Consider the following 20,993-nt stretch of genomic DNA (forward strand, 5'->3'; position numbering starts at 1 on the left):
AAACAGAAAATAAAGCAGAATGTTACTTTGACTATCCAAAATTGTATATATGTATCATATTAATGCTAGTTTTAATATTTCGTATACGCTTGTTTTAGTTAAATGCGTGTTTATTTTGTTTTATTACGTTCTTCCATAGTTCAAATTCCCTATCGAAATTCATGAATAAAAACGATTTATACCAATGATCAGAGTTCCGTTTTCCTCCCGTGCTGACAAGGGCGCTGTGATGCGCTTTCTGCTCGACCGTCGCACCCAGAACAAGAGATGCGATTGTCGGTGGCTTGCTTCGAGTGATGGCGCATTTGAAGGCCACTTTGGGGGGACATTCATGACAGCTATGTTGTTATGTTTATAAACCTAAGTAAAAACGTTGTTAAAACTGTGTTTTGAAGGGCAGTTGTTTGAGACGGCTCTTAACTCTCTTAGCTGTTTCTGATGAGAGTAAAGCCTTCGGAGGAAAAGGGCATAGCAATGATCACTTTTGAATGGAACGCGCCCCACTTCTGAAGATCCCGAAGCTGTCATTGCGCAGGTATATATATATATACAGTGCTCTCTTTAAACATATACTTTAGCAACAGTGGTTAACTATAAATGCACATTTTCTCTGCCTTGAATCAGCTCTTATGTAAAGTTCTCCATGGCTTTATTATTGTGCAGTGTAGTAACATATTTGGTATTACCATAGTTTTACAACAAATGGTTGAACTACAGTATGTCTACTTTAGTAAGACATTTGTTAATTTGTGGCTAGTATGGCTTCACTACTGCAGTAGCCCATGATTGTTAGAAGATTTAGAAATAATATGTATTTCAAGAGCCAGTGATCTGGATGACTGACTGACTGAACATCCGAACACAATTTTCATACATGAATGCTTAAGGATTCTTCTCAACAGCTTTGCATGAGCTACACATGATTGAATGGTTAATATAAAGTTTAAACTAGATGCATACTAAATCTTTTATCTGTTTTTCCATACACCTGAGCATTGGAGGCAAAAGTTCGAAAACATTTAGACGATCAACTAACAGTCTTTGTGGACCTTGGATCGTGCAAGCATGTTGCGAGTCGTCACAGCCTCACTGTACCTGCGGAGCCCGCGACCTCAAGTCATGCCTTTACTTCATGTTCGGCCCTGCACCTCAATCATCCAGCAAGAGAACACTGTTGCTGTGGACGCATTGTACAACCTGTGTGTTGACATCAGCAAAGTTCGGAAGCTGAAGGGTTGGGTGTTGCGACAGAGCCCTGCTTATGTGTCCGAGACTGCTGCCCTGCTGAGGGATATGGGGGCTAGTGAAAGCATCATCGCCCGTGTCTTGGAGCTCTACCCAGAGGCCATCCTCTGCAAGCCTGAGGAAATGGACGAGCAGAGAAAGCTGTGGATGTCAGTGTGCCCCAAGCCGAAGGATTTGGTGGGAATCATTGAAAAATTCCCTGCCTCGTTTTTCACTTCATCTTCTGATCACGATAACCAGAAAGCAAATATTCTCTATTTTCAGAGCATACATCTTAACAAACGTATTATTAGTAAGCTCATGGCCACCGCCCCTCAGAGCTTCAGCCGACCTGTGAAGCAAAATGAGCAGATGATCCAGATGCTGCAGAAGACCTTTTTGGGCTTGGGTGGAAGGGAGGACAATATGAAGGTCTGGCTTCAGAAATTGATCACTCAGAATCCTTATGTGCTTTCAAGGGTACCGGAGGCCTTGCACAATAACTTAGTGTTCCTGCAAGACAATGGCTTCACCAGCAGTGAACTTTTGCAGCTGCTTGCCAAATTGAAAGGGTTTGTCACTGAATTAAACCCCGAAAGTATGAAACTCTCCCTGAGCTATTCTCAGGAGATTCTGGGATGCACAGAAGCAGAGCTCAGGCAAATTGTACTTGAGTGTCCAGCCTTGTTATACTATCCTGTGGCTATACTAGCTGAACGGTTTAAAGATCTCCTCGATGCTGGAATTAGTATCGAGCAGATCATGGAGACGCCCACTGTGTTGGAACTGACAACCCAGATAGTTCAATATCGCATTCAGAAGCTGCGTTCTTATGGCTACGATGCACGAATGGGTAGCCTTCAAGTTCTCAATGGCACCAAGAAGGACTTCGAGAAGAGCTATGGGCAGCTTCATCTCAGGCGAGAGAGACCGCTCTTTAATCCAGTAGCACCTCTTACCGCAGAGGATTAAGGTACATTTGCATTAAGTGAAGACGTGCTACACTCACAGAATATTAAATATCCTTGTTATTTGATTTTATTGCGTGCTTTTGTCAACACGGTGCATGGTGATTTTATCAGTGTGCTATGCTCAAAGGATGCAGTTCGGCCTTGAGTTTATTTCAGACATATATTTTGTGGTTGTTGAATGGCTTATTGTTTGTATGCTCTCAAAAACATAGACATAATAGTTTAATCTTATGAAATGGTTGACAAAGAACCCTGTTTAGTGCCACATTATGAAAATGTATCATTTTACATTTTACTTTTTCCAATTTACTTGTAATTGCTATGAAGATAATGTCAAAATGATAGAAAAATCTTAATATTTTTTTTTTCATTTGGGGTAGAATATGACCTTTACAGTGATATGTACTTCACAGATTTTGTAAGGATGCTAGCAAATAAAAAAAATCTGAATGGTATTTTTATAAAAAGCCTTTAATAATGAACAATATACGTTTCTGATCAATGATGCATCATGTACTGTAGATTAATATTCAGATCAATGAATGTTTACCAGTATGTTGCTGAACTTCATGCTGGCTGAATCTCATTTGCAAGCGTTTCCCTTTATTTTGGCCTCTGGGCAATGTTTTGAGATCATTCAGTGCTTTTTAATGATTAGACTAAAGACTTGGTATCTATAATGAAGTTTCATTACATTCTGCCTTGTGGCGTGTGCTGTTTATGCAGTGGAGTTTATGATTTCATTAATAGTGAAATATTACATTTCACAGGCTTCTAGCCTCAGTTGAATCAAATTGTGGTTGCTTTTTTTATTCTCAAAAACGGATTTCAGTTCACCCGACATTGATTAATTTATGCAGTAATAAATAACAATTTTCTCATCATTTTTTGCTGCTATGGTTGTTGTTTCTGCCTTTTCAGATTTTTCTTTAATCTCTTCTAGTGTAAGGTGCCAACTGGACTTTAGTCTTTAAATGACACTGTGAGTTATGCCCAAATGCATAGAAGGTTAATAAGAGGGGGTATAAATAGCTCTTTTTCATTTGAAATGTGACAGTGGGTATTATTGGCAAATGTTACACACGGATTTTATGGGGCATAACTCAAGAAAAATATGAAAATAGATGACACATGCAATTAAAATCTGTAATTTCCTGTCGTGGGCACTGTGGGATATTAAGGTGGTAAATATTCTGTGTCTGAGGTCATGCAGATGAGGCCGAGCTGATAGCAGCACTGAGCAGCGTTTCGCTGTCCTCTATGCCGTCTGCTCTCAGCTTTGGTTCAGTATTGTGTTCTGAGTTGCACATCTGATGCTTGTTAATGTGACATTTTGGATTCAAACGCACAAAGAGGTAAATTCAGTCAAACGAAGATGTCAAATTTGTAGGTTCTCACCAGTTTTTTTATTTACAGTGCAAATAATAGCAAAATAAATTGTACTGTATAACAATTAATGTTAACTGTTAGCATTCATTTTGTTTATATTAGGTTTGCTTTTTTATTTCTTCACCCCAGACTGACCAGCATATTGGTATGATAGTCTCTTAGCTGCCTGCTCCATCTAGTGGAGAGGAAAATTTTCTCACTGTGAAAGTGTGCTAAATACATAAGTTTCCCACTAGTAAATGGATTACAATTCGAATGGAACTTGAATATAGCACCACATTTCACTAAAAAAAAACATAGTAGTGTCTAGCATGAACAGAATGAAGAAATTAATACATACACATCCCATAGACCGACGTTTGGTATAAATAATAATACTGACTCCAGCAAGTTGCTGAGCAGATATTAAGTAGACAATTCATTTGGGACCCCGACCGTCCCATCCCCCTGATCTGGTTTGAGTGGTAACCATGGTGATATGAGTATCAGTGAATCTGGTGAGTGGTCAGAAACCCTTGCATGTGTCATTGTGAGTGAAGTGGTGTTCATCACCAGTGGAACATTCATCACCAGATATCCATCTGCTGTTTGTATGATGTGATTTCTTAGGTAATAATAAAGCAATGATGATACACCCAAATGGGTATCTTCTTTCATATGGTGTATGTGAAACAGCTTGTTTGAAATTGTAACAATTCGGATGGCAGTGAAGTGCCATAGACATACGTAGAGCCCTTGTGCTAAAGTGTGCAATAATGCTTGGTTAAAGAGAGCTTATGTCTACTGCATTAAAAACCTAGATCATGTAAACATCTATTTCATCTGTCATGTTTGATAGCTTTAAATCGTTTTGTAACTGGTTTAGTCTTATTAGGTTTCCTTCTTGAAGACTTGAAATTGAAATTTGATGCCATTTTCTTCATGGATTTCATCTGGTACTCCAGGAAAACTTGAAGGAAAATCAGCAGTTATTAATTTAATACAGTACAATGCAGTATTAGGAAATGGATATTTATCAGTGGACTTATATTCACAGAACATAGCATAAGCTCACCCGTTTCGTTTCCTAAAAATGTTGCGATTAAACCTCGGGAAAAAGACGTCACAGTCGAAGTCGGCCATGATGTCAGTTAGATAAATGAGATCACACCATGGATGCTCAAGACTTTCCTGATAAAAAATGTAATATCAGTCAATTCAATCTAGACAATAATTCATTTGATTCATTTAAACAAATACCTAAACGTTCTGACACTATTTCATGCGGATAACATTTAATTTTTTGGTGAATCTTATTTAAATTAGAACGAATAACAAGCTGGTCTCTCACCTTATACACTGCCTGACCTCCTAAAACCCAGATGGTCTCCACAATGTGACAAAGAGGAGGTTCAGAGACGAGGCGAATAACTGACCCAAAATCTTTACACAGATAGTGGGCATGTGTTGGCACTGCACTGTAATATTTTAATGCATAACCACACAAATATGTACAAAAGATTAGATGCAATGCATGAAGGCACTTTTACATTTACACTTTTCATGACGTTTCTAAGCATTTCAAGGTACAACTAACCTAACCTGACCTGTGTATAATTGAATATGCTTACGATAGGGTTCTGCTCAATACCACATTGAGGCAATTGGCAAAAGGAAGGATCCCCGCAGGACACGAGAACCAAGAGCCTCGTCCCCAGATAACCAAGTTCTTCTTATCTGTGTTGGACCAGAAAAAAAGTTATACTGAAGTTATACTGTCTCTCATTTTTTCTCATTTATCTATATTCTTGAGGTCAAATGAATGACTCTAAAGTTGAACAAACTTTACTCTTCAGCCACTCACCAGGTGTTGACACAGCTGTAACTGTATCCACAAAGAACTGAAATTCTTTCCTGTGGATAACATCAGCACATGACATGACTATTAAAACATCAGCCTAATTCAACTTCATAGTGGGTGAAATGCAATTTGAAATGCATGATACATGTTTTTGATATGTTAGGGTTAGATTCCTTTGATTCTGGTTTAACGTGTATGGCTGAACAACTTCACCGACACAGTTCTACACCAGAGCAAGACATATACAAAAATAAAACATTACTCCCATCCAAACACCGTCTCAGATATGCTGAGAAGTATAAAGCTTTTAAAAAGGCGGTTCCGGTCCTTGATTATGATTGGATAACCAGTATTACTGCGGCTGCGTTGCGTCAAACACGATAGACCTATACACCGGAAGTAGGGAAAACGCTTCTCTGGTCAATGCGCTAGCTCCGTCCACTACACAGAACAGTTGCGGAGACCTGAAGAAGTTCCCTTTATGTGAATTTGTCTAACATCAGACCTTGATAAGAAATACAGTGCGTTATAATTTCCCCTCGCCAATGTCAATTTAATTCCATCTGTGTCGTTTCTTATCTCGGAGGGGCGGGATCCGGGGGTCTCGATCTTTCCACTCCCTTCAAAACAATTCAATTTCAGGTCCAAAAGTCGATCCAATAGAGCAAAACTTTGTAGATTGATTTGTTAAAATGACACGCTGCGATGTATTAACGTTATATGTTTAACAACAGACAATCGTTTGGGTCGATCAATGATGACGGAGGAACTTGAAAATACAAAGATTCCGTTAAAACTATAATGATAATAATGCATTTCTTACGGGAGACTCCACGGTAGCTGCCCGTTCTTTCCTATGCCCATATTTCTGCATGCAGCCGCGATGAGCCGGATCGGCTTTTGCATCTGCTCACTTTTGTCCATATTTTACACGTTCACTTATAACATTTTAACTAAATACAGATTTACCGTAAGCCAGCGCCTTCAGTGGTCTTTCAGTGTGTAAAGAGACGTCTACTCGTTCTCAACCCGCCTTTATAGGGGGGCGGATCGATCCTGAAGTATGAGGTTGAATCGAAAAGGATCAATCCTCACATACAAATATAGTTAACAATGTGTTTTTACTACTGATTTTATTGATTAACTGATGTTGCTAATAATTGTATTATGAAGAAAAACGATTTCCCATATGCCTACATTTCTCCCCCTGCCCTGCTGTGTTTTGTATTCCGCTATCACATGACGCAACAGCGCAAAGCGCAAGCACGCACGCAGGTGCTGTCTGCGAAAAGAAGAGGCGCAGTGGGCCTTTGGGGGTAAAAAGTCAAAGATTGAGAATGAAAGTTCTTTCATATTTAAGCACTTAAAAAGTGTAATGAAAAGGAAATATTGTTCTACATAATCTAAACATAACACTGAACAAAAACGGAAAAGCAGTTTTAAAATATTTGTTCTTCAGTGATAATTTTGTGCACTTTGTTTCTTTTAAAGCTAGAGAAGTAGCACTGGGATAGGGAGAAATAGTTTTGTAATATATAGTTTTTCTGTTCTTGTAATCTGTTATTGTTACTATTTTCCAGTAATAATTTGGTGCAACGTTCATGTTTGCGAATTCTACAGTGATAAATAAATATATTGATTTGGTTTAAACTATGTCCCAAACATCTACATGATTAACTAGATGAGTTTAAGAGCACAAATCACAAAATATTTTAGTGGTCGTGAAAATGTATTCAGATTAAGCATATGATGCATTCATCTCAAAACAATGACATTTAATTTACATTAAAGTAAAGACTGCTTCTAAAAGTAAAAAGGAGCGGCGGATTGGCCATGGGGCAATTCTGGCAAAGGCCAGAGGGCCCGGGACCATTCTTTAAAATGTGGGCCGGCTGGCTACACTTGTTAAGCTTGAATTACATGGCAGAAATATCAGTAGATAAGGTGTAATTTAAGGTAAACACTGTTCACTTAACAGACTGAGACTGCTGTAGGCTACTTGTGATATAGTATAGTATACACGTCAAATACCTAGAATTAAAGCCGTAGTACTGTGGACATTTCTGATGAATTTAACTTATGCCATAATATTGAAATAAAACAGTGAACACATGCATATACTGTATAGGTTACAGTATATAATTAAACTAGTGTGGAAAATAGGCTTTTTTTACAAGCACATAAATGCAATAGTTAGATGAGGTATAAGCCATTGGCTAACTTATACTCGTTCTTATCTGAATTGTGTGTTCATCTGTTCAAAAAAATAAAATGTTGCTGGACCCAGTGTAGACAGCTGAGTTGTTGCAGTAGAGTCAAGTGCCATAGAGGTAGGAATACAGTAAATATTGGATTACATTTAAGAAATATTAATAATGTAATCCAACCATAATATTGATATATTTACATACTGAACACTAAAAGGTAAAGCTAAAAGCAAAACATGCATTTAAAAACATTTTTGGTGTAACATCCAATGTGCCAATACTTAATAAAATAAATATAATAAACATAAACAATATAAACATATTGTACTAAATGTGAAAGTCTACATCACAAAAGGTCTTTAGACTTTTACATACAATTTGCATGTGTGTGTTCATGCTTTAAACAATCTCACAATAAACTTCATGTTTTATTGGTGATTTATAAAAAACACATTACAATTCAAACAAAAGGTATTGTTTCTCATAAAAAAATATAACATCAGGTCTGTAAATAAGCAAGAAAATCCATGTACAGTGATCTGGAGATTGGTTTACTTTCAAAACATGTTTATATACATAGTACACCTTGGATTCCATGTAAATGTGTTCAAACAAATCCACTTGTGCTTATAAATCACAACGACTTTTCCCTAATTCTTATATTCTGTAATTAGAAAATATTTTTTCAATTAAATGACTTTTTGACCATGTCTAATTTATCACCTCAATAGTTGATCAACATAAACTTCACAATTTTAGGCATGGGACTCCTGGTGTCATTGTATTTCAGGTATTGCCAAAAAGTTAGACAACAGCACAAACAGTGCTGGACACTAGATGGTATGCTAAATACTGTACATAGATTTCGAATAAGAAACTGATGCATGACATTTAGATTATGGGAATACAACAGTGCATGATCAAACATCAAAGTTACAAAAAAATGTCCTCCACAATTCATAAATATACAGTGTGCAAATAATGTAAACATGTAAATGCTGCAACTACACATGATGTCATTTCTCACAGTTCATGAGCCAGGCTTAGTTCACAGTTTCCTCGCACTTCAAGTAACACTTCACTGCAAGCTCAAGCTCTAAAAACACAATCACAAAGGGCATAGCAATGGTATAAAGGAGTTAATGACAGGGATGGTAAACAGGTTCTGTGGAAATGTGTGTACACATGCCGGTTAACAGACCTGAAATGATCAGTTACTGTCCCGCCTCAACATCTTTGATGACTGTTTGAAGTTTGGTTTTGGGTATGGCGCTTTAAAATACTCCCTGAAGACAAAACAAGGTCATAAGACTGTTACAGCACAGACAAAGAAAACAGGTATAAAGACAAACATGGCCACAAGATGAATAGAGAGGGAACCTCAACGTTATGATAAAATGTACCTTATTGTGGCAGTTTGTGAGGTTGTCCCCCTCCGATGTAACCTAAGATTGAATAAAGATGGATGCTACTTAAACAGCCATTATACACTAAAGAAATACAACAAAATATTACAAATGTTTTTTGGACTAGTACTGTGTACACACCTGGCTGTGTTTGCACACTGTTGACGGACTGCTGATCACACGACGTGGCAAATGATGTGAACTGTGCTCGAGAGCTTGCTGGCGAAGGGTGCGCGTAAATAAGTAAAAATAAAGGTAAATATAATCAATGGCATGATTTTTCTCAGAAAAGAGAATAAGCAGAGAAGGTTCTCAAGTGTGTACCTGTGAGAGTGTTCTCCTGTGTGTCACCTACAGAGGAAGGACCTACTCCTAAACCTGCTTCATTACCATCACCTTTGTTAATTGTGATGGATGGGAGAGTTGCAAGGAGCCCTAAGAAGAAACATGAGAAAGTCCATTAAAACTTGTAACATCACAGACTATCCCAACCTCAAGACTCTCGTTCCTTAAAATAGCTTGACTGATCCATTATTCCTCCATTATTCCTCTTTAATCCAACAGCACTTTCTTATGTCACAAATAGAAAAAGTATGAATACATGAAAGACCATCAGCTCGGTCTTCATAATAAGCACATTTTAAATAGAATAATAGGGTATATGGTAGGGATTCAACCTTATATAGTCTCCATTGGGATCTGTACGTCGACCGAAACCCACTGGACATTACCTATGAATCAGAATGTATAAGATTCCTTTGCGCTACCTTCATGCCCTCTTCCCAGTTGATCCATAGGTCTCCACGTGCGAGGAAGCAAGCGACAGCATGGCTGGCCAAATGATGGATCCATCCCTCCTGCATCAGTTGATTCATGATGGCATCAATCCATGGGAAACCAGTGCGACCCTCAGCCCACTTTGCCAAGGCTTCAGGGTTTTTGTCCCATGGGATCTGCACGCAGATGGGATTGCCTTCCATTTTGTCAAAATGTGGGTTGTTAGTAGCAGATGTGTAGAAGAACTCACGCCACAGCAGTTGACCGTCAGAGATGGCAAAAGTACACACATCCCTTACTTAAGTAGAAGTACAGATACTCATGTTTAAAAATACTCTGGAAAAAGTTGAAGTACTGACTAAATTTTTTACTCAAGTAAAAGTAAAAAAGTATGTGCTCTAAAATATACTTAAGTAAAAAGTAGCCATTACTACTACCTGCTTTACCCTATATCCATGAACAACTGCTATAGAGAACACAGGCAGACAAAAGTGAGTTACATTGTTAATTATACTGAAATGCAAACAAGAGTGAAACTATCATTATAATTCACACCTCACCTAGTTTACCAGATGACAGATTAATAGGCCTAGTGAAAATATTATAAATCATTACTGCTCAAATTGGCAACTTTCTAGATAATCCTATTCGCTGGCTTAAACAATTTGTGCTAAAGACTGAATATTAAAGTGTGTGCCAACAGCACGAACAGCACTAGCAACATCCCTTTAACAAAACTGAAAAAATTGGAGGGAAAAACTTAACAACAGATAACAGGCAAGCAACACTACATTAAGTTATTGTGTGTGTTTGCCGGTGAGTGTATGTGTGTGTTCTTTTTCTGGTCAAAAAAGATGCGAAGTGTGAACAATGAAAAACATCTAACTAACACGCTAGCAAAATATGAATTCATGATAACATTACAGACTTAGCAAACATAGAAAATAGACTATAATTAAGGAAAACATTGACTTTGCTTATGACAAGAATTTTAACACCGACAATTTCAAACATCTCCCGAATATATGGCCATGGGTGATTAGGAATGACTCACCTAAAAACCGATATACCAACAGGCTTCTTTTTTAAAAACGGCGCGCATGACAAACAATAATACAGATTTAAGTAACAAGTCTGGTTTGAAAATGTAAGAAGTAGAAAGTACAGATATTTGGTTAAAAGCGTGAGAAGTGAAAGTAAAAAGTTGTCAGAAAAATAAGTAGTGAAGTAAAGTACAGATACCAAAAAAATCTACTTAAGTACAGTAACGAAGTATTTGTACTTCGTTACTTACCATCTCTGTTGACCGTACAGGGACAGAGGTGGGACACTGTTCTTCTTAACCTGCAATCAGCAGAGGAGTAACGTGTCAGAATGTCTGATGGTAAACAGCCATTTATAACTCCCAACATGTTGCATTTACCTTTCTATAAAGGTCTGTAAGTTTGAAGTAGAAAAGTCTGCAGGACAGACAGCCAAAGCGGAGGTAAGGGCTCAGGCCTGTGGGGCTGGCCAACAAGGAATTAGCATTCATTCTAGGACGCTCGAAATTAGCGACCCATGCCTGCAACAAAACATTTTGACTCAACACAATATCAATCAACGTATTTATATTAAAACCTAAACGGGGGTGTAAACCTTATGATTCTTCTAACCATTAACTACATGTTTACCTTTCTCTCCAGGTGTCTCTCTAGTCGAGTAAGCACTTCGGTCTCTCCACCAGGCCATACAGCCGTGGACAGTCCTTCTGTCTCAAAACCTGGAGCACATACAGTGTTCTCATAAGCAAAGTCAGGTGCCTTACCGAGCTCCTCCAGTGAAGGCACACCAAACTTCTCGTCGTGGTCATCACTGATGGGCGTGGCACATTTCCCCATGATGTCAGCTGTGATCGTGACTGCTGGTGTTTCCACAGGCTCCATTCTGCTGATGAGTGCCTGAAATCGTTTATAGGTGAGAGGAGATTGCCCTCCATTCAAATCTATGACCCTACAGCGTGACAGAACCATGATGAATGATCAGGACATATTGACAGGCTGTATGGCAGATGCTGTCATGATTCCGAAATTTCAATTCATTTCAATTTTCAATATTTCAATACCACTGACAGCCACCAGGGATCACAGGGATATGGCACAAATGACAAAAACACTCACTTGTTCAGATCGTAGAGTGTGTGGGAGATCCTGACAAAGACTTCCACCCCTGCCTCAGTGGCCAGCTTCCTAATAGCTGCATCACGATCCTTCCCAAAGGGTTCGGAGTCATACTCATATGACAGTCGGTTGATTTTCCATTCCTAAAAAAACAGAAAGCATGGATTCACAAAGGGAAAGTAAGAAAGTCAAAACAGGAAAAACACACTGAACCGCACTGTCCTTGGCTTTACCCCCACAAATAAACAGAACTGTTCCTTGTCAGATAATTTTGGGATAGTTCACAGACCTTAAATAGCCTTGGAAAGACATCCGTGGGCTGTCCCTGATGACGAACGGGCGATAATTAAGTTTACTAAGGCTGGCATATAAATCCTCCAAACACTGCAGCAAAAACATTCAGACTTATTGTGGTCAGTGAGAAACCAAGGCTTTAACAGATCAGTAAGGTAGGTGGATATTTTGAATTGTTTACCTCTGTCAATATCACACATGCTTATCCCAAATAATGTTTTGTAAGGGATAAAAATCAGACATGCTTGCAGTAAAAGAAGCGTCCATTAGAGGGCACTTATAGACTACTGCTGGTCAAACTTGCATTCTGGATGTCTATGGTTTATTTTATGCAGCAAGAAAATAGTAGGCATTAGGCAACGTCTATATCTCAGCTAGATAGTTGCCATATAATCTTATAATTTTGCATTAAGTGTCTATGAAACAAATCAGCAATGCGATATGCACATACTTTACTTTATGGCATTACTGTATTCTACTATGCGGTGTGCTTGTTATGCTACAGGTGGAAACCCTGCATGAATTTGAGTGTACTGTACCGCACCTTAGTGTATAATAATATAATAATTTTAATAATAGTGTAAAATCCTGTCTGAGCTACAGTTGTGCCGACTAGAGAGGTCTTTCTCAGCAGAACAGCACAAAGCTTAGCCTGTCTGCAAACCTTCCTCAAGATGTCTGATCCCCCAGGTGATCCCCAGGTCAAGGGGAACGTGAAACAAAGCCCTCCTCTCTAATGTCACTGCTTATTTATTTTTAGTATTATCTGTATATAAAACATATTTTAAAGACAGTTGGGACATCGCTGGCTTAATATAACCGAGGTTCCGTTAAGACAGGGCATTCAAGGACACCTCAACAACACGTGACAGCCCGACAAAAAGCCTCTGTGTGGGTTGCAATTTTGGCCTTGAATGTTTAATGTCTACAGATGGAATAAAGGAGTGGTGGTGGAGGATGTTTGAAGCGGGAAAAGTAGGTCATTGCTGCTGAAAGGAGGATGAGGTAATAACATCTACTGACACAATGACCTACTTCTACATGTCCTGTGCTGGGAAGAGGAGAAGTGGCTGAGCTGTTACATCATTACATCAGAGGGGACTCTTCAAGCATTCCACAAGGATATCCCACCACACTTTGAACACACATTGTTCTTTTAAATACAGACAGACCATTTAATGGCCTTGACAACTAGGGCTTTCAAAATGATTACATTTGGCGATTAATTGTCTGTTTAAAAGCTTTGACAATTATAACGATTCATGACAATTAATTAATCAAAGATATATCAATAAATATAAAAGTTTGTAAATAACTTGTAACATTCTCTATATAGTGACCTTAACAGAAAACCCTGAGATATAAGGATGATGTTGTCAATATCATGCTGTTTAGAATCTGGAATATAACCACTTTAAAGAGTAAATTCATCCCTAAATCAAATTTGTGTGATCACTAAACATCATCAACCATGCACCACCATTATACAGTTACGCTTTACATCCTTGCAACTGTATTCCATATTCAAGGCAAGCAATTGGCATCATCAACTAAACGTATTCAGATTTAATAGTTTAGAAGTTGCATATGATTGTTCACATACAGTAGTGCAGTATACATACAGTACCAACGCCACTCAATCTAGGTCCAGGCACACACGTGCAACATGTATGTTTCAAAAGTAACTCACCTCCACCGGCTGATTCCTACATTGGATGATCCTGCAAACCGTGGATCCAGTATGTAAACGCATCTCAGAGTATCCACTCCGATTAGGGAGTCCAGCAGTGGTGGGTTGTCATGGAAGCGTAAGCCCTTTCTAAACCAGTGGACCGTGTTGACCACCATTCTTCCAAATATACTGTAACCTCTTTAAGATCACGAATGTTTAAAAAAACATGTGCCCACTAATGTGAAATCCATACCAATACATATTATGTTAGTAATGCATGCATGTACACTTTTTCACGCATACATATAAACTTTCAGTTTTAGACTTTTAGTTTATATTGTGACTGAAAAATCCCTCCATACACGGCTAATGTTGTGGACCAACATTTTTATCTTCAGTCACTCTTTGTCGTGCGCCTTTTTTAAAAATGCTTTATTGAACATTTTGTTATAACAAAACAATGTTACAACAGAAACTTAACATAAAGAAACACTTGGATTAATGAAGAGAGAGAAAATAAAACATTACCATGGCTCGAAACAGACAAGACAAGACAAAAAATAAAGAATAATAATAAAACAAAACAAAAACAGGATATAATCAATAATACAAAATAAAAAAATTACAAACACGCACGCACGCACGCACGCACGCACACACACACACACAAACACTCAAAGCATCATAGAATATCTTTGTTGTCATTGTACAGCTGTACAACGAAATGTTTGCTCTCCGTACAAAAAAGAGGCAACACACATAAACACATATAAGCAAAGACATCTATAGAAAATATAGAGATATATTATAGAAAAGAATGGGGAGTGTAGACGGTCAAAAACGGTAGTGGTGCAGGTATGCATCCACTACAGTCGAAGCTAGTGTAAATAGTAGTGTATAATGCCTGATGCAATTAATAATGTATATTTTAATGTAACACTGTTGGATAGACACGTCAGACGATTCATGTTGTCGGTAGGCTGAGAACCCTTATTATTTGCGGTTTATATAGTTACTAATTAAACCGTGCCATTTTGTTTGCAATAGTTTGTGAGTTTAGATGAACACTAGATGGCAGTGTACTACGATATTACAAACAGTAATGTCATGTTTCAGAAAACATGTTGTCCCAAGAGGTCACTGTTGAGTAAAATATTGTTCCCTCTTTAGGAAACAAGGATGAAAACACTTGAATGGTGAAGTATAGGCCTACTTCTTAAAAGCATAATCTTGTTTGCATATATGTTACAATGATTTATGCATTTGTAGTCTTAAATCTTCAAACGTCTTCAATCTTCTAACACTATAATTTTGAGTTATTTTTCTTGTGATTTATTTATTATTTCTACTAAGCACTAGCACACATAGCTACATTAAAACGGAAAACAAGAGATGCTGGCTTTCATCTTTATTTTTACATTTAATAAAATGAATGACCTTTACAGACTGTCGGAGTGAAGTTCACAAGAACCCTCCATTCAAGATGACTGATATATTATGCATACTCTTCATTATTAATGAACAGGAATCTCGTTACTCTGAGCTCCTTCTGAAAGGGAGAATGGGTAGAGGACAGGTGTTCATTTGATACCTTTCTTTTTGTCCTCAAACATGCTGCCCGGCTTGGTCTGCTGGATCGGAGCAGTTTCATGCACGATGACTACTAGTTGTATTAAGTCTATCGATGTGTTTTGGCCATCAGATCTAGAGTTTTGTTTTCACTCAGGAGGTCCACTGCAGTTGTTTAACAGATGTAGTTCTCGCTTAATATAAAAGGTTTTTTAATTAACAGTGCACTAATAAATAATATAAACCATCGCTGAAATTCGAATGGATTTATTGCTTTTAATGGGAATTGTATTGGTTTTAATTGAGACTGTGACGGTGTTACTAGCAGGACGGCCCAAGAAGACACACCAAATTATGTGGTGGTTTAAAAAGCTGATATCTCGTAATGGAAACCAAAATGCAACTGGGTATAGAAGTTTCTCAGTAGGGCTTCTAAAAAACTCAAAAGGAATACGGAGCAAATAATTGAGATAACATGAATTTTTTTTACATGGGGTATCTTTAAAGTGAATCACAAGGGTATTTCTAGAAATGGTAATTTCAGTCTCTTTGAACGAGATGTAATCAAATGAACAGTAATGAAACAGAGTCATCATGCAGTCCCATGCAAATTCAAAACCAACTTGGATGCAGTACTGCCTGTGGCTCCTCCTCCAACCGATGCTTCAAACACACTTGTGTGTGCCATAACCACACCGCTTCTCCTTCGAAGTTGGGGGCGTATTTTCAGTGAACGCAACAATTTTGAAGTCGCCTGCATCTATGCTCTTCACTCTCCCGTGTCATTTAAAACATCGTGGATAGCAGATGAAGTCGGACAGTGGTATTTCTTTGCAAAGGAACATTTCCCGTTGGTTTGAGGCTTATGGACAATATGAAGTGCAGTCATGGCAAAAAGGGGTAAATCCGTGGTGAGGACCCTGGAGGATTTGACGCTGGATTCGGGTTACGGAGGAGCCGCGGACTCCTTCAGGTCATCGAGCTTGTCTCTGTGCTGCTCCGAGGCGCACGTCTCCTTTGCGCATGGAGGGCACAGCTGGCATTTGACCGACTCCATGCACAGTCGACACAACAGCCTAGACACCGTCAACACCGTCCTGGCCGAAGACGGCGAGACCCTGGAGTGTTCCGGAAACTGTGCGAAACTTCCCGAGCTTGAGGATGTGCCCTGGAGCCTCGGGGAGGTGGAGAACGCGCTCAACAAGGAGGAAGAGTTGAGGTTCGGGACAGTATCCGCGGATCTGTTGGCACGGCTCTCTGCGCTCGTGACCCGCGCAATGGTGAGGATCGCCAGAGAAGCGCAGAGGCTGAGTTTGCGCTACGGCAAATGCACCAAATATGAAATACAAAGTGCCATCAAGATGATCCTGTCGTGGACCATCTCGGTGAACTGCATCGCCGCGGCGCTCAGCGCGCTCTCCATGTACAACATGAGCACTGAGGACAAATTCAGCCGGGGGAAATCGGAAAGATGCGGCTTGGTGTTTTCCGTCGGGAAGTTCTTCAGGTGGATGGTTGACAGCAGGGTCGCGGTGCGCATCCACGAGCACGCGGCCATATACCTGTCCGCCTGTATGGAAAGCCTCTTCCGAGAGGTCTTCACCCGGATGCTGAATAGCTCGGTGGTGGAGAAAGATAACGGGGTCCCCAAATTTACACTGGAGTCCTTTGAGCATGCTCTGAGCAACGATTCAGAGTTATACGGCCTCCTTTTGCCTTATCAGCATCTAATATGTGGGAAAAATGCCAATGGTAAGTTGTCCACATGAAAAGCAATTTAGCAAAACAAATGTCCCTTTGCTCTTCCAAATTGATTGGATGTTTATTTGTTTTTTATTACTTATTTTCAGGGAGTACACTAATGTTTTATTTTTTAACCGGTTTCTACCTCAAATGTGTAGATTTTAGCTATAGTAATGTACTTTTTTTAAATGATGAAAAAAACGTTACCAGCTCTTGTGTTTATACAATGAAATGAACTTTTAGGCCCATTGCCCAGACACTGACATCATCTGTGTGTATATATTACCCAGTCTCATTAAGAATGTTTGGCTCTTAAAGCTCAGGGATGTGAGATAACTTAATTTTTCAGAGATGTGCTTTGAATATAGATTTGCGTGTGTTTGCGTGCACAAACAAATGTTTGTTGTTGCACTAGGTACATCATAATGTGACAGAGAGTGCTCAGCTGCATTTACATGGTAATTGTTTCACAGTCCCATTTTGTTCTTTTTAAATGTATTAGTTGTATGGTTACAGTATAATCATTCATCATACTGGATGTTTTCAGGCAGTAGTGTTGTAGTTCATGTGCAGTGATGGACCCTGGAGCAATTCAATGTATAGCCTTCCAATAATGTTTGTGTTACAATTTGGACTTGACAGTATTGCAGCACTCAGTAGAGTGATGATATCATTGATTTAATGCAGCTGCTTGGCAGAAGCGCTGCTCTACATCACTGTGTTCTATTGGTGTCCATGTTACGATAATTTATAGACCAGTACCACTTGCAATGATGTCTATCTAAATAAATAAAATATATATATACTATGAAAAATCCATAGGATGTGTCAGGCGCATACATGCTTTGCGAAGTCTCTTTGACGAGTTTTTTATTGGACACACTTTATCCTATTACTGCATTCACTGTGTAGGAATGTTTCATTTTGCATATCTTAAGAGGTGTTACACCGAAACAATTATGAGGAGATTACATCTTCATAGTAAGGCACATTTCCTCCTCAAGGGTTCCTCAAAATGGGTTGCCAGATAATAGCCCACCCTTTGTTCCTCTCAAGAGAGCTGTTTTAATTTAACTTTGTTCTTATATGGCTAGAAAAACAAAAGCACACATCTGTTTTAAGTTGCGTTAGCGGTGGCAAGTGTACATTTTAGCTATACGCAACTGTTACACAATATCTCGATTTCCTTGAATATGCATAACTGCATTAAACGCGTTCCATAATGGAATTTGCGAGCTTCCTCCAGCGCGCTCTTCTGTAGATGTGGAGGCTGTTGGGTTCAGCTGCAGAGGTGGTCTGCTCTGAGTTACCGGGTCTGTTTTGTGCCTTTGCGTTCTGTGCCAGGCACTGAGGGGTGTATTTGTATATGTGTGTTGAGAGAGGCATGTGTTAGGGTGCCTAAGCATGAAACAGCTCTAGTCGTACCAGGCTCCTCCAGGACACAGTAAATTCATTGGTGTCTGGAGATTAGTGCGTTAGGGATTTCGTCTGGGTTTGCCGGAGGCATTAGCACAGTTAAGGTTGTGTTGGAATCTGAGGTAACTGATTTGGACTCGAACATGTACTTTCACAAATTGTTCTTTGGTAGTTTAAATCTATTCATATTTTTAACTAGTCTGAATATATATGCTTGGATTGTAAACTTAAACATTTATTTAACACACTCTGGGCAAAATTCTGTGAACATTTATAAGTCTGTTATAGTCTTGTCATAATCTCATGTCATAAGATTGCAGGCTGCGCTGTGTTATACATTTTTTTCAGGTTCTTTTGAAGGCTTTTGGCCGTCAGATTCTCTGCCCACAGACTATGCTGAAAGTGCAGAAAGAAAATCACTATGAAACTCGCATTCTGCAGTGCAGAAATCCAGCGGGAAAGACAATATAGATAATGCTGAAGTAGAAATACCTGCCTCACTTGACTCTGTAGCGGACGGTTTACCTCATAGCCAGTGGAGGTCATGTGATTTACTTGTACAAACCTGTCACACAGAAACACAATGATATCATATTTTTGTCATGCAGTATTGTGCAATATTACACAATGTTTGTTTTCAAGAGAAGTCATGTGGGTGGGGTGTGACCAAAATCTTACAACACATAATGTATAATTATGTACAGTAATTTTACGTATGTACATAGTATAGTTGTAACTTGTATGGTTTGCTGGACTGTAATGATAATCATTTTACATTTCAAAACCATGTCATATATTATAAACAAAAATAGACAGAAATGTGACTGACAGACACGAGTAAACACATTACATAATAACATTAACAATCAAAGACAGAGATGTAATGTTTTTAATTCAGATTCTGATTCTGTTTATTGAGATCAAGGCCATTGAGGCATGTAAAGGTTAAGAGAGGCATCTCATAGTGGATATGAGAGTTTACAGAGGATGGGATGATGTGGGCAGATTGTTTGGTGTGGGTGACAACTCTTATTGTAGGAATTTTGGCAGGTAGGCCTATTGAGAGATTGGCAACAACCGAGATAAGACGTTTACAAGTCATGGGCCATAGTTTTAGTTAATTTTTTTCAGGAATGTTTTCACTGATCTTTGAGATGAAAACATCCACTGTCAGGTTTCCGACTGCCTAATTTTGTAAACTGTGCAAAAGCTACACTAGACCCAACAGTTCGTCTGTGAGTACTGTTTCATATGAGTGTGTTTACGTAAAATCTTTAAAGGCATAGTACCAAAAAGTGATGTCATTTCTAGGGTCAGAGAAAGAATGGGAAATGGTCATGAACTATACTATGGCATTATAAGCAGACATCAGGGGAAAATGATAAACAAACCTCTGCTTTTAAGTAAGCTTAGTGTCTGTTTCGTAACAAAGTTATACATTTTGTATATGTTAGATTGATACAGTAAAATGATGATCTCTAGCGAGCATGTGAGCTAGACATAAGAGCAAAGCCCAGTCACACATATGTCTCTCAGCATGGCCGATGTGACGGTCCTGAGGGGAGCACTCCTCTATTCTTTGAAATGTACTGAACTATAAAACATAATGAGCTGAGCATTAAACACACTGTTTCTCACTCAAGCACGGCTATGTGGATTCACCCACACACATATGTGCGAGTACACACTCCAGCACCTGTAGATAAACAGACGCACATATGGATGCATGGCAGGAGTGACAGCACCCACGTTTACACAAACAAACACGTTAAAACAAAAACCTTTCAGCTATATGTTTAAACGGTGGACTGACTTGGACATATACATTTAGCTTGCCACATAACTAATAATGTGCTTACAAATAAAAAATGTCATTTTGTTAGTTATAATTTATTATAGTTATTATATATTTATTATAAAAAATAAGATCTGTGATTAACAAATGCTAATGATGTTTACATGTTTTGTCTATCAAGATCATCTTTACAGAAAAACACAATATTAGCTATTTTTGAAGCCTAAATACAATCGCCAGAAGTAAAAAGCTTACACAATGCTATAAACAGACTACACATGGTCGCTCAAAATCAACGTCACCACCACCAAGCCCCCGAGTCGCTTTTAGCAACTTGTTAGCAACCGCCGTTTTAAAGACACAATAAAGGTTTAAAAAATAGCAAGACGGTTATAACTGGTGTGTCTTATGTCATAGATTAAAACGTGAAAATATTTAGAGGTTTTGTTAGCTACAGGCCTTATTTCAAGCCATTTAACAAAAACCCATTCAAAAAGCCCATAGACTTTGGGGATATGAAACCAAAAGTCT

The 20,993-nt window shown here is 38.6% G+C and overlaps 4 protein-coding genes across 6 annotated transcripts in view; 2 read left to right on the forward strand and 2 right to left on the reverse strand.

Annotated features, from left to right (window-relative positions):
• The first annotated feature begins 218 nt into the window (after positions 1-218).
• On the forward strand, positions 219-4,221 carry mterf2 (mitochondrial transcription termination factor 2). 2 transcript variants are annotated; one of them, XM_079465798.1, is made up of 2 exons: positions 219-535; positions 994-4,221. In XM_079465798.1, exon 2 carries the CDS (start codon positions 1,066-1,068, stop codon positions 2,194-2,196), a length of 1,131 nt encoding a protein of 376 aa, XP_079321924.1. In that variant the 5' UTR covers positions 219-535; positions 994-1,065; the 3' UTR covers positions 2,197-4,221. The 2 variants fall into 2 exon arrangements, with proteins under 2 accessions (XP_079321924.1, XP_079321925.1); XM_079465799.1 differs by having other exon boundaries at positions 985-3,074.
• Positions 3,575-6,678, reverse strand: LOC306899505 (dihydrofolate reductase). Its single transcript, XM_079465803.1, has 6 exons — positions 6,248-6,678; positions 5,428-5,477; positions 5,195-5,300; positions 4,915-5,041; positions 4,639-4,754; positions 3,575-4,533 (listed from the first exon to the last, which is right to left on the reverse strand). Exons 1-6 carry the CDS (start codon positions 6,346-6,348, stop codon positions 4,455-4,457), a joined length of 579 nt encoding a protein of 192 aa, XP_079321929.1. The 5' UTR covers positions 6,349-6,678; the 3' UTR covers positions 3,575-4,454.
• A 1,363-nt stretch (positions 6,679-8,041) lies between these two features.
• cry1b (cryptochrome circadian regulator 1b) lies at positions 8,042-14,115 on the reverse strand (the record flags this gene model as incomplete). Its single annotated transcript, XM_079465795.1, is given in 13 exon segments — positions 8,042-8,727; positions 8,833-8,917; positions 9,035-9,076; positions 9,179-9,256; positions 9,362-9,472; positions 9,805-10,108; positions 11,127-11,158; positions 11,238-11,378; positions 11,488-11,806; positions 11,974-12,116; positions 12,263-12,300; positions 12,303-12,370; positions 13,958-14,115. Coding segments are annotated over 9 exon segments (1,266 nt in total). The 3' UTR covers positions 8,042-8,727; positions 8,833-8,917; positions 9,035-9,076; positions 9,179-9,256; positions 9,362-9,409.
• A 2,115-nt stretch (positions 14,116-16,230) lies between these two features.
• Positions 16,231-20,993, forward strand: part of btbd11b (BTB (POZ) domain containing 11b) — a 43,691-nt gene continuing 38,928 nt past the window's right edge. Inside the window, exon 1 of one of the 2 annotated variants that reach the window (XM_079465781.1) lies at positions 16,231-17,260. In XM_079465781.1, coding sequence (XP_079321907.1) covers positions 16,396-17,260 — 865 coding nt within the window. In that variant the 5' untranslated portion in view covers positions 16,231-16,395. The remainder of the gene's footprint in view (positions 17,261-20,993) is intronic. The other variant, XM_079465782.1, reaches the window with a different exon arrangement.

This window comes from Barbatula barbatula (assembly GCF_947034865.1).
Source record: "Barbatula barbatula genome assembly, chromosome: 10".
Lineage (NCBI taxonomy): Eukaryota > Metazoa > Chordata > Actinopteri > Cypriniformes > Nemacheilidae > Barbatula > Barbatula barbatula.

Excerpts from the sequence above, each read along its gene's own strand:
- mterf2 (XM_079465798.1), top strand. The coding sequence starts at position 1,066 with ATGTTGCGAGTCGTCACAGCCTCACTGTACCTGCGGAGCCCGCGACCT.
- LOC306899505 (XM_079465803.1), bottom strand. The coding sequence starts at position 6,348 with ATGGACAAAAGTGAGCAGATGCAAAAGCCGATCCGGCTCATCGCGGCT. Across the intron at positions 5,301-5,427 it reads TACAGCTGTGTCAACACCTG|ATAAGAAGAACTTGGTTATC; the intron begins GTGAGTGGCTGA and ends GGTCCAACACAG. Across the intron at positions 5,042-5,194 it reads GTATTGAGCAGAACCCTATC|TGCAGTGCCAACACATGCCC; the intron begins GTAAGCATATTC and ends AAAATATTACAG.